At 32.9% G+C, this 18199-nt stretch overlaps 1 protein-coding gene across 1 annotated transcript; it reads left to right on the plus strand.

The window, feature by feature from the left end:
- Positions 1 to 1660: 1660 nt before the first annotated feature.
- LOC150036179 (RNA pseudouridine synthase 4, mitochondrial-like) lies at positions 1661 to 5478 on the plus strand. The gene is made up of 10 exons (XM_090313735.1): positions 1661 to 2068; positions 2266 to 2334; positions 2477 to 2614; positions 2974 to 3021; positions 3119 to 3199; positions 3380 to 3493; positions 3621 to 3728; positions 3878 to 3986; positions 4479 to 4525; positions 4625 to 5478. Exons 1-10 carry the CDS (start codon positions 1706 to 1708, stop codon positions 4961 to 4963), a joined length of 1416 nt encoding a protein of 471 aa, XP_090169861.1. The 5' UTR covers positions 1661 to 1705; the 3' UTR covers positions 4964 to 5478.
- The last annotated feature ends 12721 nt before the right edge of the window (positions 5479 to 18199 follow it).

An 18199-nucleotide genomic window follows, 5' to 3' on the forward strand; every position in this document is an offset into this window, starting at 1 on the left:
AGGATTTATAATTAAGTATATAGTAATGTATTTAAAAATTGTAAATATAGCAATTTCTCGAATCTCCAAATTTATTTACCTTAATTTCTATTATACGATTATTATTTCAAATTAACATAACCAAAGTGATTCTAACAACACCACTTTTCCCACTCTTAATATCGTTTTGGGTCCCAAAGGCACCATCTACAACTTTTATGGCTTCCTGGCCTACTCCATTTACTAGGTAATTTTACTGAATTTGCTTCTATAAATTGCAACAAGCAACATAAATTTGGGATGCAAACTACACTTTCTTCTTCAATTATTATTAATTAGTATTTTGATTACTTAGCATTTTTTTTCCTTTTTGAGTTAAAAGAACATGTGATGTTGGAAGATTCTATCCTCCCCCTCTTGGTTCATGTTTTTTTTCTTGCAAATGATATTTTCGGTTATTTTTGTTTATGTTGTTACTCATTCTTGATTAACATTTGAATTTTTCTTCTCAATTTAGTCTTTTTTTTTTTCATTTTCATTATATGTCCAGTTTTGTACAATATTTTCTTTCTTATCTGATTTTCATTGTCTTTTCTCTTCTTTACAAGTTTCTTTCCCCCTCTCTTATTATTTTGTTTGTGTTTATCAATATATATTTTTAGAACAATTATGGTGGGATTCGAACTTTGTGACTTTCTGAATAAAAAGTCTATGTCTTATGCCAGTTGAACTATGCTCATGATGTTACTTAAACTATATTTATGTTGGTTTCTATTATTGTACATTTTTTTCATAGTTAGAAGTCTTTTAGTAATAAAAGTCTCTCACTAACATACTTTAATCACAACCCAAATCTATCAATGATAGACTGTTATGACGGATAGATTTCAATCATAATGCAGAAGAAGTCTTATCAATGGTGAAGCCTATCACTAATATGCCTTATTCATAACTCAAAAACTATCAATGATAGACTATTAAGATTGATAGATTTCAACCGATTCTATCTCTTCTATCATAGATTGCAAACAAATATTTTTCTTTTACTTTCTCCATGTTCTTACTTTTTTTTCTCCATTTTTTTTCTTCGTCTCTTTCATTGATAACTCAATAAAATATTTAAAGTAATTTGGCGCAATCTTTTTTTCAAAGTAACCATAAGAACAAATATATATATATATAAAATTGAAACTTAAAACTACATAATAAAAGTCTAATCACTAATAGAGTTCCTCATATCACTCATAGAGTCTACCCATGGAAGAGTATCAGTGATAGATTTTTATAGTATAGACTCCAAATGATATAAGCCTATAATTCAAAGAGTTTAATCACTTATAGAGTTCCTCAACCCATGGAAGAGTATTAGTGATAGATTTTGCTATTGATAATAAAAGTTTATCATTTATATAAATCTATTGATTGATTGAATTTATAACAAATTCAATTCTATCACCGATTGCAAAATCGGTAAATGATGTAAATTCTATTAGACATTTTCTATGAACTAGTTGTAGATTTTGCTATATATAAAAAAAAAAATTATGTTATATGTGCTAATATTTGAGTGATATATTTTCAAGGGCAACGGTATTATTCGGCCCAGTAGACGTCAAGATGGGCCATGCATCCAATATATATACTTCGGCCCATTTTCATGTTTTCGGTGTAATTACGGAACCCCTCGTTTTCGTAGTTCGTTTCCTCCACCTCGACGCCCCTCGCCATGGTACTTCCGGCACTCATCCGTCGTTCTGTCATCCTCCGTATCCCCCTATCTTCAGCCGCTCCCGTCGGCGAAAGCTTCCATTTCTCAATTTTTCATGAGTTGAAATCCACCTTAGCCTTGAGTAACACCACCGAAACCGTATCCCATCGGAAGAATGAGAAGGGAAGCAATAGATGGTTCACGTTGCCTCCATACACTGCGACTGTAAACGGCTCGCTTTTAGGCAATCGCATACTTAAGAGAGGAGATCAAGCCGAAGCAGAAATTTCCACCGCTGCAATCACTGCCCTGAAATGGGTGATTCGTTGCTGCCCAGAGCTGCCGAGGAGCCTCGTGCAAAAGCTATTTCGACTGAGAAAGGTTCCGTCCTCAATTTCAGTTAATATTATGTTACATTCTCGCAATTGAATGATTAGTTTAGCTAGCTGAAATAATGCCTTGAGATTTTTTCTAATTCATTGTTAATGTGGTAGTTTGCATCGTCAGCTTTCGAGTTTATTTGTTAAATTTAAGGACCTTCCTCAGTTTATGAATCTTTTCCTTCTGATATCTTTCAGGTTCGAAGAGGTTCTTCTATGATTGGAAATTCTGAATGTAATTTGGAAGCTCGAGACCAACTTAAAAGAGTGAGCCGTCATTTTCTATTCAAAGATAGATATCAATTGCTCTATTTATATTCTGATTTGGAGAAGGAGAACATTTGATTATGTTTTCCACATGGTAGAAAACTTCCTTAGATCTTTACTAACATGTTTAAGTTATTGCAAGGTGGCAGCCAAAGACATTCTGAACATAGGTGATCAAATTTTTCTCCCTATCTCGGTTCAAGTATTTCCTACAGAGAAAGCTCGGGATTATTGCAATAAAGAAGAAGAGAAATTCATTCATAGTCTTGTATTATATAAGGTTTTCACTTTTCACTGTGTTCTTTCCTTCTCTGTTGTTGCCTGAGAGAAAGGTGAGGGTTAAGAACTCTTACAGGGGATGTGGGATGTATAGTATGTGTTTGGGTTACAGACTATTTTAGTTTGGGCATGAAATAAATAGTAAACATTGTAACGGAGAGGGAAAGAGAGGATGAATAAAAAATAGTAAACACCGTGAAATAGTAATATTGTACATAATGGTAGGTTGTAAATACCACTATTATATTTGGAGAGTCCCAAACATGGAGTCCATTCCACGGACTTTAAGTTAGGGGCCAAACACCCCTTAGTTTCTCCTACTGCTTGTGACACTCTTTTTTTTTTATTTTTGTGTGTCAGGATCCAGCAATACTTGTTATCAATAAACCTCCTGGGCTGCCCGTACAGGTATGGTTTTAACTTGTTCCAATTACCATCGATTGATCCTTTTAAATAATTTTGGTTTCAGTTAGCAAAATTCTAGCAAATAAAAATGTTTCTGCAGGGTGGTATTGGTGTCAAAAGAAGTTTAGATGAATTGGCTGCAAGTTGTTTAAGTTATGACTACTCAGAACCACCTCGGCTAGTAAGTTTTTCTATAAATGATAAACTTTTACCTTGTGGGTTCGTTTAACTTCATGAATTAGCATGCCATATAATGATTTAGAAAAAGGCATTCTAGTTTGATAATTTCCCTTTGATGATGGGCATGTATTGAAATCTTTATCTTGTTACAAACAAAGATATGGGCTTTGCTTATTGCTAGGTACACAGGCTTGACAGGGATAGCAGTGGCATCTTGATAATGGGCAGGACTTCCACAAGTACTTCACTTCTTCATTCTGTCTTCCGTGAGAAAACTTTTGAGGCATCAAAACATGTAGTTTTCTCTGTACCTGTATTGTTACTTCAGCAAAATAAAAATCTGATAGAGATACAAAAGCAAATAAAGCATCGTTAATGTTCAAACTGACATGATTAATTCTTTTACTGTTCGTTCATTGAAGGCAAACCATGTTGATAGTGAGAAAAAGATTTTGCAAAAGAGGTATTGGGCACTTGTAATTGGTTCTCCTAGACGTTCAAAGGGGTTGATTACAGCCCCACTAGGAAAGGTCTGTGCATAATTTCTTTCAAGCAACTATCTTGGAAGTTTTATCCTATACTGAGTGACCATACATTTGCATTGGTTTCTTTGTGAGTACTATCTGTTTCTTTCCTTATATGTTGTCTTGAAATTTATGTGTGCTTCTGATGATTTTAGTTTGTGATGGATGATGGAAGATCAGAGCAAATTATGGTCATTGACAATGCCGAATCTATGCCTTTTCAGCAAGCAATTACTAGATATAAAGTGATCAAATCTCATCATGGTTTGCACTTCACCCTTTCTATATGAAGCATTTGACGTTTCACATTTGATTTTTCAAGCACTAGACATAATTTTAATCTGAATAGTGAAGGCATATTGGAACATCATACGAAAATGTATCAAATTATAGACTTTGTAGGTATTTTGTTCTTCAGAATACTTGGGTAGTTTGTGTTAGCCGTTAGGCACATGAGATCATCTCTTGATCTTGTTTCTATTAAGGCTTACATGTGATCATTTGACACGGAAGATACTTTTATTTTAAATCGAGAGGGTAGGATATGACTGAGAACTTGTACACATTGTTATTCTTCCTATTAAGTTCAGAATGAGAAAATTTGTGAATGCCTCCTAAATAGCTAGAAGACAGCTTTATGCTCAAGTAGTTGGCTAGAAGACAGCTTTATGCTCAAGTAGTTGAATGCGCCTATCTTATCAATGCTATAAGATAAAATATCAGACTCTGTTCATTTATTGCAAGGCAATTATGCAGGATACACTTGGTTGGAGTTGTGTCCCGTCACTGGAAGAAAACATCAGGTACCAGCACCCCATAGCTCCAACTACTACAAGTCTTATTGATCTCATTTTCTACAGATTTTTGGCTGAATATACCTTGCCGTGTTTTGTTTATTGCAGCTTCGTGTACACTGTGCTGAGGTATTAGGAACGCCTATAGTTGGAGACTACAAATATGGATGGCAAGCACATAGAAATTGGAAACCATTTCATTCTAATTTCCACAAGAATGAAGGAAAGAAACAATCCTTCCCTTTTGGTCTTGACTTTGAAAGTGGAAGTATTGCAGAAAATAACCCTCGCCTACACCTTCATTGTAAGCAACTGACTTTACCAGATGTTTCTTTTGCACTACATAATGATTCTATAGATCAGAAATGCTCAAGATTGGAATGTTTGGAGTTGGATGCTCCTTTGCCCTTATACATGCAAAGAAGTTGGGATATCATAAATGGTTAGACTGCCATCAAAGTTTCTGGACCAACCACTCTCAATCCTTTTGGTCTTCATTTTCCAAATGGAAGTATGGTGGGAAACAACCCCTACCTAAATTTTCACCTCTAGCAATGGCTTTTACCCGATCTCTACAAAATCATTCTCTAGATTATGACTTCTCAAGGACGGAATCACTTGGGTTGGATGCTCCTTCGCCCTCCTAAATGCAAAGAGATTTGTGATATTGTGAGTCATCGGACACTTCTTAGTTTAAAGAAGTATTAGGGTGATACGCAGGGTTGGGTTGAGTCATGTATTTAGATACTAAGTTGAGTTGGTAATAATTGTTTGTGTTTTGGTGCAAAGTTGAGTTTGGTTGAATTATGGGTATATGGTATAATTTTTTGTAACTTAAAAATATATGCATTTTTAATGATTTTTTTTGGGCTTAATTTTGTGTTCCATCGAAATATTTTATAATTTTCTACATGTAACTATTCTACTTGATGTTAATAAAATAATATTATTTGTATGATCAATCATTCTACAACATATTTTAATGGTTGTGAAATGTATGAGTTGAACACAAAAAAAAGTTGCCATCAAAGGTCTATTTACATGTTCACAAAATATATATATATATATATTAACATGGCTGACAATTGACCAATTTTACGCATAAGAAAAAAAATATCATCCTTTATCATCCTTTAAGATAGCCAAGATAGGAAGTCATACATCAAATAGATGCAAATAATACCTCTTCTTAGACTATGGTGGACTGTTAAGTAGTTAGTCTTTTGGATGTCAGTGACAAGTAGGTTTATAATGATGATCCGATAATCAGGCAATCTTTCAACGTCAAAATTATTATAAAAGATAACTATTAAAATCTATAAACTAATAATTTCATGTTTGTATTTAAAAACACATTCGCCAAATATATTTTTTATTTTAGTATATATTCGGCCGAGTTGGTTGTCGGAGATGAATGACAAAGTTGAGGTGATCGTCGCAGAGTCGATTACTAAAGATGGTTTTCACTAGAGTTGGTCACCTGATGTGAACATTGGAGTTGATCATTGAAGACGATCTGTGTTAGAGTTATCGTCGGAGGTGAGCCAAACAATCCCGTAGACACGAAATTGAAAATTTAGAGATCCATCAATGGGATACTATATTAATTTTGGGAACCTATTTGACAAAATTTGGATAGTTTAGGAACCAAACATGTAATGTTTCATATTGGAACTTAGGACCTGAAGGAAGTTTGGGTTATTTGTCTCATTAAATCAAGAATATGATAGCCCCCAGTTATAAACTTATATACATGTAGTTGGGGGAGGAACGAAGTGAGGGATTTGGTATGTACAGCCCAAGGTAGTTTGTTTATTAGAATGGGCCATGTTGAGGACAAAGCTCTCGAATTTGTATCTTGCTAAATGTTATTGCTTACAATTATGTGTACCTTCAAAATGTTATTGCTTTTTCAAATTGAAAAGTCTTTCCTTCTAGTTGTCAAGTTGTTCCAACCCATAATATAGGAGAAAGAAATTATACACGAAACAAAATATAAATTTAAACGTGTTAGGTTGACAAGTTGATGCTTGATTGGACTAAATATGCGATATTGATCATTAGTTTTATAATCGTACATCTAATATCATTTGAAAGTTGGCTATTCATTTAATTGATGTTAAATGGAATTTTTTCCCCACAATCTCTTTCTCAATGTTTCATCGACTCTTTGAAAAGCAAAATCGAGGAATAGCTCAAAAAAAAGTCAGAAATAGTAAGTCAAAAAATATCAAAAGCTAATAGGCTCTGAATATTTTTTTTTTAAAGAAAAATGAAGTGAAATCGACCTTTTATATGTAAACATAGATCGAATTGAATAAAAAAATTGAAGAAAGTGTTGGAAATTGAATAGAATAAATGGATCTTGGTTTGGTTAGTTTTGGCTTTGCAAAAGGAATAATTTCATTTTGAGTGGTGTAGATTTTCAGTAGAGAAGATAAGGTGGTGAATGTGATGGTTGCAAGAGATTTGTCTACTTCTCAACCTTTGCAACTTATGGTATGAAAAAGTCTTCACCATTAATTTTAATTTGTTTCCACAATGTTGACCCTTCATTTGTTTTTTTTTAATATATAACAATAATGGATTTATATTTATCACCCAAGAGATCATAGATTTGACATATAGCTGAATTCAAAAAATAAATAAATAAATATCCAAATTTAAGAATAAAAATGAATGGTTAACTACAACATAGTGTTAAATGTCATACTATATTTGTCAATAAAGTGAGTTGTCATTAGGTCACATTACTATTTTAATCTATATACTTTGGATCTCATTCTATAAATTTAGTCTATATCTTTAAAAAATTTAAAATTAGTCACTACATTGTTTATTTGAAATTAATTTTTATTGAACATGTAAACTAATGAGTGGACAAATTTTGGTTTAGTCTAAAATATAGAAAAGATATTTTAACAGGATAATAATAATAAATGAATAAGGATGTGTTGGAATACATTTTCAAATGTTTAATTTAAAAAATAAGTTATTTAAAAAGAAATTGATGTGTTTGGTAATCACTCAAAATAACTTATCATGTGTATTTCAATCAATTTTTATCAAAAGTATTTAAATAAAAATGAGTTTTTTGAAAAATATTTTTTTTTCTTAAGTCAATTTAAATGGACCTAAATAGATAAGAATAATTCTTTGAATTGGTTCAAGTGATTAAAAAAAAATTAAATAGGGGAAAAAAAAGGTAAGTTCATTGAATTGAGTGAACATTCCTTGTTAAGTTGCAGATATTTTAAATAATTTGGAGGATTTGTTGAGATTTTGCCCAACAATGACATTTGATACTTTTCATTATTTACTGTTATTTCTTTCTTTTTGAATAAACATTGCTTCCATTAATGTTGGAGTTAAATAATACTTTTATTACTTAGTTTATGTTTAAGACTTACAAATAATGTTAACTTATGCAAAGTCTTATTTGAAAAATATTTTAAATAGTAAAACTGCTGAAAATAATCCAAACTTCTTTCAAGTCCTAAGTTCCAATATGAAACTTTCTTCACATCTAGTGAACGAACTTCCATTGGAATGTTTAATGGATGTATTTTGTCCATATAGGACCTTTTCAAAACTTTTCCGGTATAAGTTGACTGATGAATAAATATCCAATTTGTTAAATACTCAATTTACAAGCCAAGGCAAAATTTTGTTATTCCGAGATTTTCATCTCGAATTCTTTCTTAAGATGTTTTATTATCTTAGAAAGTTCTTAAAGAGTCTTAATTATATTTAATTCATCAATATATACAGTTATAATAGCAAATTCTTACTGTGATTTCTTTATAAAAAATACATGGACATATTGGATTCACTACAAGAAATCTGACTTCTCCCAACGTCACATTTCGTCGGAAAAGTGTGAAAAATTCGTCGGGAGAGGCTCTCCCGACGAATAAACGGGCATCGGGAGTTTGGTCGAGAGAGAGGATCTCCCAACACACTTTAAAACTGCATCGGGAGTTATGGGGAACTCCCGACGCACAAATAGGGCATCAGGAGTTCCCCCATAACTCTCGACGCCGTTTTAAAGTGCGTCGAGAGATTCCGACTCCCGACGGTTGTTCTATGCATCGGGAGATACTATATGCGTGGGGAGTATTAAAATTTAATATATCGTTTGTCATTTTTTAAAATTTGATCTGAAAACCTATAAAACATATTAAACCGAATAAAGATTCACATAATTAAAAAAAAGAAAATGAAGTCTATATTATAACAAGTAAATAAAAAATTACAATATCCAAACGAAGTCGATACTAGAATTTCATAAACATTCATATCACAAATACATAAAAGAAATAAAATCAAAACGACATCTAGAACACGTCTTGAACACAGTATTTTCAACAATTGTCCCAGCTCATCTCCGAACAGCATTCTACAATAAAACAAAAACATTGAAATGTTATATCGACAAACATTCACAACACATTCAAACTTCAATACGGGTGGTAATGAAAATCTACCCACCCCCCACGACAAACATGAACCTCCCGAACATCAAAAACACATGAAACGCCTCAAGAATGACCAACACACATAAAACTCAAATTTGTCCCTAAAATGGTTTATCTCAACCCTCCCCCCTTCCCACCACAACATATTAAACTTTGTAAACATTCGTAAATACACAAAATAACCAAGTTTAAGGACAAGACGGGTGTAATGAAATTCTACCCACCCCCCACTACAAATATGGAACCTCTCCAACATAAAAAATACACAAAACGAGTAAACAATGATCAACACACATAAAACTCAAATTCGTCCCCAAAATGGTTTATCTCAACCCCCACCACAACACATTAAACTTTGTAAACATTCATAAATACACAAGATAGCTAAGTTCAAGGTCAAGACGAGTGTAATGAAACTCTACCCACTCCCCACGATAAACATGGAACCTCCCAAACATAAAAAACATACAAAACGAGTAAACAATGACCAACACACATAAAACTCAAATTTGTCCCCAAAATAGTTTAACCCAATCTCAACCCCACCCCCCCCCCCCCCAACACATTAAACTTCGTAAACATTCATAAATACACAAGATAGCCAACAAAAAACACATCAAAATCCAGTTGTTTGGCTACCACAACTGCAGGATAGCCAACAATTCTTTAATTATCATAAAGCTACTTAAGACATAACTACTTTGCTATTATAACTGCAAGATAGAAACATATTAGACAACTAAATATGTAGTAATCATACCTAATTTGATGGGTCTCCTCTATGTGATCGTATCATGTCTTCAATCATTTTTTTCATTTCTTCCATTTATCTTGCATGATCCTCTTCCATTTTTTTCTGAACGTCTTCAAATTCCTTAATCCTCGACTGAGACTGTTGGAAATTAGCTATCAATTCCTCCATTCCCACCTTTGTCCTTGAGTAGATGACAAGCTTGATGAGATGCTAATCCTTCTTGACTTAGGCTTAGGGCCCCAACCTAGGCCTTTTGAATATCCGGGTCTTCTACCCAAAATCGTCTCACAAATTTTATCCCTTGTTAGTGGTTGAGAACCTTCTAGAGTGGGGTTGGATTGTAATTCCAACATTTGATGCTAAACATAATAATTAAATGGGTAAGAATGAGTGACTAAAGTTAAAAATGAAAAAAAAACACGATAGTAAAGCAAAAAAAATGTTACATGTGCATTTCCAGCTGCCTCGTTCACAAACTTGCCACCTTTAGAGCGTGTTTCCCTAAATAGGTCAACACGTCCTATTTCTTGACCCTTCTTTGCCTGTAAATCTGCCTGAATTTTCAGGAATGACTTCGATCTACCTACATGGTCGAACGATAATTTCTCTTTATTCTTCATGTTCGTCACAGACATTTCCTACATTTGAAGAAAAAAAATGTCAATAGTGTGATGTATTAGTAAATGCAGCAAATGATACACGCCATAAATATTCTACCTGAAACGCTTCACTCTCGAAGTGGTCACACAAAAAGTACCAATCTTTTGGCCTATTTTTTACTCTTGCCATCATTAACTTTATACCAAGACTCAACACAAATAGAACATTGTTGTAAATCTGCAAAATATTTCCAATACAATATACAATCATATTTGCACACATGAATAGACTCATAACCTAGGCCTAAATCACGCAATTTTCGCTTGGCTTCATAAAAGGAAGTAGGTATAGAGGTGCCAGCTAGAAACGCTGCTTTTAATAATTCCAGCAACATGTCAAACGATTTGTTACTCCAGTCGTTCAGAACTTTGATATGCATCAACTTCACTAAAAAGTTCAAAGACGAAAATTGCGAACACCCAGAGTATAATTCATTACGTGCTTCGGTCATTAAATCCTCGAATAAGTTCGTGGTATCTCTTTCTTGACCATTAAAGGACATTTCATTCTCAGTCCTTCCTTCATTTGCATTTTCGTTTTCAATTGGAACTTGTAAATCGTTTATAAGATTCAACATCTCATTTTCTTCGACAACATTGCTCTCTATACTATCTACTTCAACATCCTGTATTGAATGACTTGTATAACTTCTAGATAAGTTTACTGGCTCTCCATGATATACCCATTCACAATATGAGGGAGATATTCCATATGTTAATAGATGTCGTTCCACAATATCTATCTTTTCCCAAATTGAATTCATATAATTCTTGCATGGACATCTTATTCGTCCGGAATCATTAACATGAAACCTTGCCATATCTAACAACTGTGATATTCCTTCTCTATACTCCACTGATAATTTATTCCTTAGTTTAATCCATTCTTTATTCATCCTTAAAAATAAATATTTTCTGACCAACTTGTAATCCAAAACAATAACCTGAATTAGAGGACAAAGTACAAAGTATTATTAAACATTGAGTTCCATAATTTTTATTTTTTAAGGCAAAATAAACACATAGGTCCCTAGACCGTTTAAATTATCTTAACAACTTTCAAATGTTTTATTTAGTACGTCACCAAGCTTTCAATTTTGTGTCTAATATAGGCCTTTCATCTATTCAACATTTTCTAAAATTTACAAGCCTATTGGACACAAAATTTAGTTTTATGTTTAGTAGATTCTTTAAACTTTTTTAAAATATTAAATGTGTTAGGGACCTATTAAGTAAGGTTTAAAGATTTATTTTATATATTTTAGATTTATAGATTTACTAAACACAAATATATAAGCATAAAAAGGTTCATATACTAAAAATAGCACATAGCATCTATGTACTAATTTTCTTTCTCCTTTCAAAGAAAGTTCGAAATGTTAAATCATGCATGCTTAGGCTCCAAATAACCAACATCATATCCTTTTGTAGACATAAACATAGTGTTATAATCAACTTGAAACTTAAAAGAATTTTATAATGTTTATCTCTAACGAATTAAGACATGTTCATTATAAAATTACTCTCAACAATTTTAGAGAATTGTAAAACAAATATGTTCTGCAAAATTGACGAGATATTAATGGGCATGATTTGTACAAAAAAAAATTCAGAGAATATTTTAATGGGCATGATATTAATGGGCATGATTTTAATGGACATGATTTGTACAACAATTTCAGAGAATTAACAAAAGCGAATACAACATTGAAACACATTTCAATGGGCATGATTTGTATAAAAAAATGTGAAATAATGATTTAAATAAATATACAAGATAAAATAAAATGAGAAGATTATCGGCAAGGAGATGACGGCGGCGGGCAGTTGATTGCAGCTGCTAACCGAAGGGAGGAGCGGCGGCGGTGGAAAAATGGAGGAAAAATGGGGGGAAATGGGAGAAAAATGGGAGAGGGAGGGAGAGGAGTTGGTGAAAAAACACTATTTGTAAAATATTGAAAAGGAGCGGCGCGGAAGGGGCACGACGAGGGTGAAAAAATGGGAGAAAAATGGGAAAGGAGCGGCGCGGTGAGGGCGGCGGCAAGGTGTAAAAGGATGGGAAACTAGGGAGAGGGAGGGAGAATGATGGAGAAGAATAAGGAAAATGGGAGAAGGAGGGGCAGTGAGGGAAAAATTTAAAAGGGAGAGGCGGAAAAATGGGAGGCGGCGCCAGTTAGGGGGAAGATGGGTTAGGGTTTTGGGAAAATGGGGGGAAAATGGGGGAGATGGGGAAGAAGGGGTCTGGTTTAAACTAGACCCCTCTCCTGACACCGCCCAATGAGCGTCGAGAGAGTCGTCGGGAGTTCCCCGGAAACTCTCGACGGCTAACAAACGGTGTCGCCTGTTTTAATCGTTGGGAGTTCCCCGAGGAACTCTCGACGATCCTTTACGGTGTCGGGAACTCCCGATGGGCCTTTACGTCGTCGGGAGAGACGGTCTCTCCCGACGACCTAACGAGCGTTAGGAGAACTCCTTTTTCTTATAGTGATTGTTTCAATATTCTTACTTCAAAAAATATCCATTCAGGCGATTTTATCACATTCTTCCTGATTGTTTCAATCCATAAAGCGATCTCTATAACTTTATTGAATACAATTAACGGAAATTTGATTTATATGTTTCAAGTACCTTAAATCCTTTTGGGATTCTCATATAAATATCATTATCAAGAGATCCATATAAATATGTTATTACTACATCCATAAGATGCATGTCCAGATTTTCATACACGGTCAGACCAATTAAATGTCTTAATGTAATTGCATCCACCACCGAAAAATACGTCTCCTCATAATCAATACTAGGTTTTTGTGAAAAACCTTGCACAAATAGTCTTGCTTTATATCTTGTGACCACATTATTTTTATTTTTTTCCTCACAAATACCCATTTGTATCCCATAGGTTTAACACCTCCTGGTGTTCGGACTATTGGTCCAAAAACCTGACGTTTTAAAAGTGAGTCTAATTCTGTCTCGATTGCTTCTTTCCACAGAAGTCGATCTTTTCAATATCTACATTCTTCAACAGATTTTGGTTTAGGATCCTCACTTTCAGATATTATATCAAGAGCAACATTATACGCAAAAATATTGTCAATAACTACATTAGCTCGGTTCCATCTTTTTCCTATCATGAAATAGTATATTGATATCTCATTATTATTTTTAGGTATTTCATCTTCCTTACTAGTCATGTCAAGGATTTCTTCATGGGTATTTATATCCTGAACCAATTCTTTTGACTGTTTATTATTTTTCTTTTTCGAATATTTTTATCTTTGGAACCCACTGGTCTACCACGTTTCTGACGTGTTCCAGACTCATTAATGACAACTTGCTGTGTTGAAATATCAATTTTAAATGGAACATTTGCAACTGGTATATATGACTTAATTACTTTCTTTGCATCTATAAAGGCATCTGGTAACTGATTTACTATATTTTACAAATGAATTATCTTCTGAACTTCAAGTTCACATTCATCTATACGGGGATCTAAATGAGACGATAACAACACATTCCATGTAATTTCTTTTTCCAACTTTTTAATTTCTCCCTCTAATATTGAAAATTTGTCTAATTAAAATGACAATCAGCAAATCATGCAGTAAATACATCACCCATCAAGGGTTCAAAATATTTAATAATTGATGGGAAATCATATCCAATATATATTCCTAACCTCCTTTGAGGACTCATTTAGTGCATTGTGGTGGAGTAATTGGAACATATACTGTACATCCAAAAATTCTCAGATAGGAAATATTTTGCTCATGGTCATAAGCTAATTGTAATGGCGAGTACTTATGATAAGCTACTTGTTTAATGCATACAAGTGACGCTGCATGTAGAATAGCAGTTTCCATTCAAATGTAGGAAGTTTAGCTTTTGTAAGTAATGGTCTTGCAATTAATTGCAAACGTTTTATAAATGATTATGCTAAACCATTTTTGTGTATGTACATGAGCTACGTGATGTTGAACACTTATCTCAATTGACATACAATAATTATCAAAAGCTTGGGATGTAAACTCACCAGCATTATCAAATGGTCTTAATTGTGTAGTAGGAAATTGTGATCTTAACTTAATTATTTGAGCAAGTAGTCTTGCAAATGCAAGAATTTAACTTGATAATAAGCACATGTATGACCATCTGTTGCATGCGTCTATTAATACCATAAAATATCTAAATGGTTCACTTGGTGGGTTCATAGGTCCACATATATCTCCATGAATTTGTTCTAAAAATGCAGGGGACTCAATTCCCACTTTGGTTGGTGATGGTCTAATTATTAATTTGTCTTGAGAGCAAGCATTGCATGATAATTCATCCGATTGAAGAATCTTCTGGCTCTTCAATGAAAGTCTATTTTATTGGAATACAGAAACAAGCAACGGAAGAAAATAGGATCATTAAGCATTCTAATTCTATAATTTTGACATCAACACAAGCATGTTCATAAGTAATTAAGAAGGTTTCAATACATATCTTTGAATATCCTCCAATGCAAGCTGCTCCTCACGAATCCTCAACTTCAAATTTTCAGTGAACCACCAAGAGATCTTCTCTACTATTCTCAGCCTTGAATTTGAATGGTGGAACTCACAACTGAGTTGAATTTGTGAAGGGAAAGGGATGAGTTTTCAGGTGAAGGAGAAGAACTCAGCTGAAACTTTTCCTCTAGTACTTCCAACTTCGTCTCTCTCAAATTCACACAAAATTGGAGTGGTTTTATTCTTCAACTACATGCAAGCCTAAGTGAATTTAGTCAAAGACACCTCAAACTTGAAGATTAAATTGGGATAGATGTGTGAATTGCAGAGTTCCACCTCCTAGTTAATGGAACATTGGATTTTTTTATTAAATGGAAAAGTCCAAATTCCAAACATAATTTTAGCTTCAATTAATTCAAAATTAATTTAAATCAAAATTTCAAAAATACAATTTCTTAAATTGAATTAAATTGAATTAAATTTGAAAAATAATTTGATATTAATTAATTAAATAATAATTTAATATCAAATATTAAATTAATCACACACCTAATTTTAAATATGAACCCTATTCATGTAATTAATATTTAAATCAATATTTAAATATTATAAACTCTCCAATTTCGTTTAATTTCAACATATTAAACATTAATTAATTATATCAAATATAATTATATAAACTCTAATTTTGAATTTGAACTATTCAAACTCAAACCCTAAATTCAATTTGAACACTTCAAATCGATATTCGATTTGAACACTTTAAATTGATATCATTTCAAATTTATTTAATTTATTAATTCAAGATGTTCATGTTTTACGAGCTAGTAGAAAGACTTTATGGACCTACAGATCATGTACTCCAACGGTTTGAGATTAATTGGCTAAAACTCTTTAGACCAAATTAATCAATATTCGTTAACTACCAAGTCACACCATTATAGCTCAAAAGTTGCACTTTCCTCACTGTAGATATCTTTGTGTCCACTTGATTTAACCATAATTAGTAAGTTGACTTGTTTAACCATAATCATTATAGATATATTTGTGTCCACTTGATTTAACCATAATCAATAAGTTGACCCTTCATAGGTTGTTTGTAATAACGGTCGGGTCAAATGTTGTTTTACCCCCGAAATTACGTCTGACTCCTTAAGTTCCACTCATCCTCTAATGAATAATTAGTTTGTGTTCCAATCACTAAACCGGATCCATCTCGGGCCAATGAGAGGGTGGGGTCCCATGTTCAAGACCTGGATTCAGCACTTAAGAGAATAACCTTCCTCCTATCCCTTAAATCGGGCAGGCATGAATTCCATTTTGCAGAACTATATCCCCAGCTATCTATCTGATCTTATCTTAGAAATGGGAGGCTTATTGAGCAGCGATGTTATACTACTCTCACCTATGCAGATCACAGGATAATCCCGAATAAACAGGAGTTCATAGTTAGCTCAGAATTAAGATCGAGATACCTAGGTCATCTAAGCGAAATAGTCAATTTTAAATAGTAAACAGCGTTATAAAGTAAAAGTGACTTATTTCTTGGTCCGATCTTATGCAAAATAATTGCATATAACGCACTCACTCCTCATTTCATCACATGAACGAATCAGGATCACCTCGTTTATAGAATCTTACAACAAATTGTAACAACTACAGAGTGGGTCGCATCTGATAGTGTTATCAGAATAAGGCACCCAACCTTATTTGTACACTATAGATCATTTTGACTATTTACTCGAATTTGATCCACTTTTATGTCTCCACATAAAGTTCAAGTATTCATATAATAGCTATTGATCTTAATTTATTGGCTTTAGTCTTTATAAGTGCAATTTACAAATTCAATAACAGATATATTCAAGAAATGTTAAATAATATCTTTATTGTTTATAGAAAATGTCTAACTCTACAAACTGCGAGTTTTAGGACATACAACCCAACACATTTGAATTCTCAATAATTCTTCTCAACATTATAGACCCTAGATGACCTAATCTGTCGTGCCAAATTATAAATATGTCTGGATTCATGAACTTTAGGCTCATTGTTGCATATGTTTCAATTACTCGTATATGAGTATAATATAATCTAGAAGATAAAGCAAGCAACTCTTCTAGTATTTTTCATATGAGATAATATATATGATATAAAGATACTCCATATTATTATTTCTTTCAGTCTCAGTATGATAACCATTGCAACATATATATTTAAAACTAAGTAGATTTCTCTATAAATTGACTAGAGAATAATGCATTGTCAATTGTAAATTTTGTTCTTCTAGACAAAATAATATTTGCTTTTTTGAAGCCTTCAATCGGGTTTGCAGAACCTGATATTGTATTGACTTTTGCTTCTAGCATTGTCAATTTGGAAAAATATTTTCTATTTGTAAGTATTGTATGTGTAGTTGCACTATTTGCCAGACATAGATATTCTTTACTCATTTTTTGATCACCCAACATATGAAAATGATCCAGGTTTCGTCATTAAAAGAAAATAATTACAATAAAAAAAAACAACATTTAGTATATACAAAGGTACTACTAAGAGGGAAAAAAACATGGAGATGAATAAAAAAAATATTAAGTCAAGATATTTTCAAAGTCAAAGGAAACATTTGATGTTCCATCAATTCTTCCAGTTTTCTTTTCAGGAGATTCAAAGAAATCCGCCATATCCAAATTTGTCATATGGGATGGATCAAATATGTCATTATCTTGGTATGCAAAATTTGCTCCCACTTTTTCTCTTTTTCCTTCAAGGATGCTTGATAGAGATCAACTAAGTGTTTTGACATACGATAGGTACATGACCAATGTCTAGCCATTCCGCATCGAAAGCATTTATTTTCAACACTTTTTGAACTCTTATCTTATAGAGCTTTTCCTTTGTGATCACCATTTTGTGTGGTTCTTTTGAAATTTGAATAATTATAACAACCACCACGAAAATAATAATTATTTCTTCCTCTGCCAAGGTCACAACCTCGATCTCGACCACGATTATTAACATTCACAGCATTCACTTCAGGAAATGATGTTGTTCCAGTTGGTTGAGATTCATGATTTTTTATCAATAACTCGATATTTTGTTCGGTCACGAGAAGTCATGAAATTAGTTCAGAAGATTGTTTAAAATTTATCTTGATATTGCTAACGTAGGAGCATATCCGAAATATAGAAAAATGTCTTTTCTAACATATTGATTTAAAATTTTGGAGCCTTAAGTGCATCCATTTACGCTGAGCTTTAGGAAGAAAAATTGTTTTCTGATGATCACATTTTTAT

This window comes from Benincasa hispida, chromosome 5 (assembly GCF_027475165.1).
Source record: "Benincasa hispida cultivar pf3 chromosome 5, pf3_genome.v1.1, whole genome shotgun sequence".
NCBI lineage: Eukaryota > Viridiplantae > Streptophyta > Magnoliopsida > Cucurbitales > Cucurbitaceae > Benincasa > Benincasa hispida.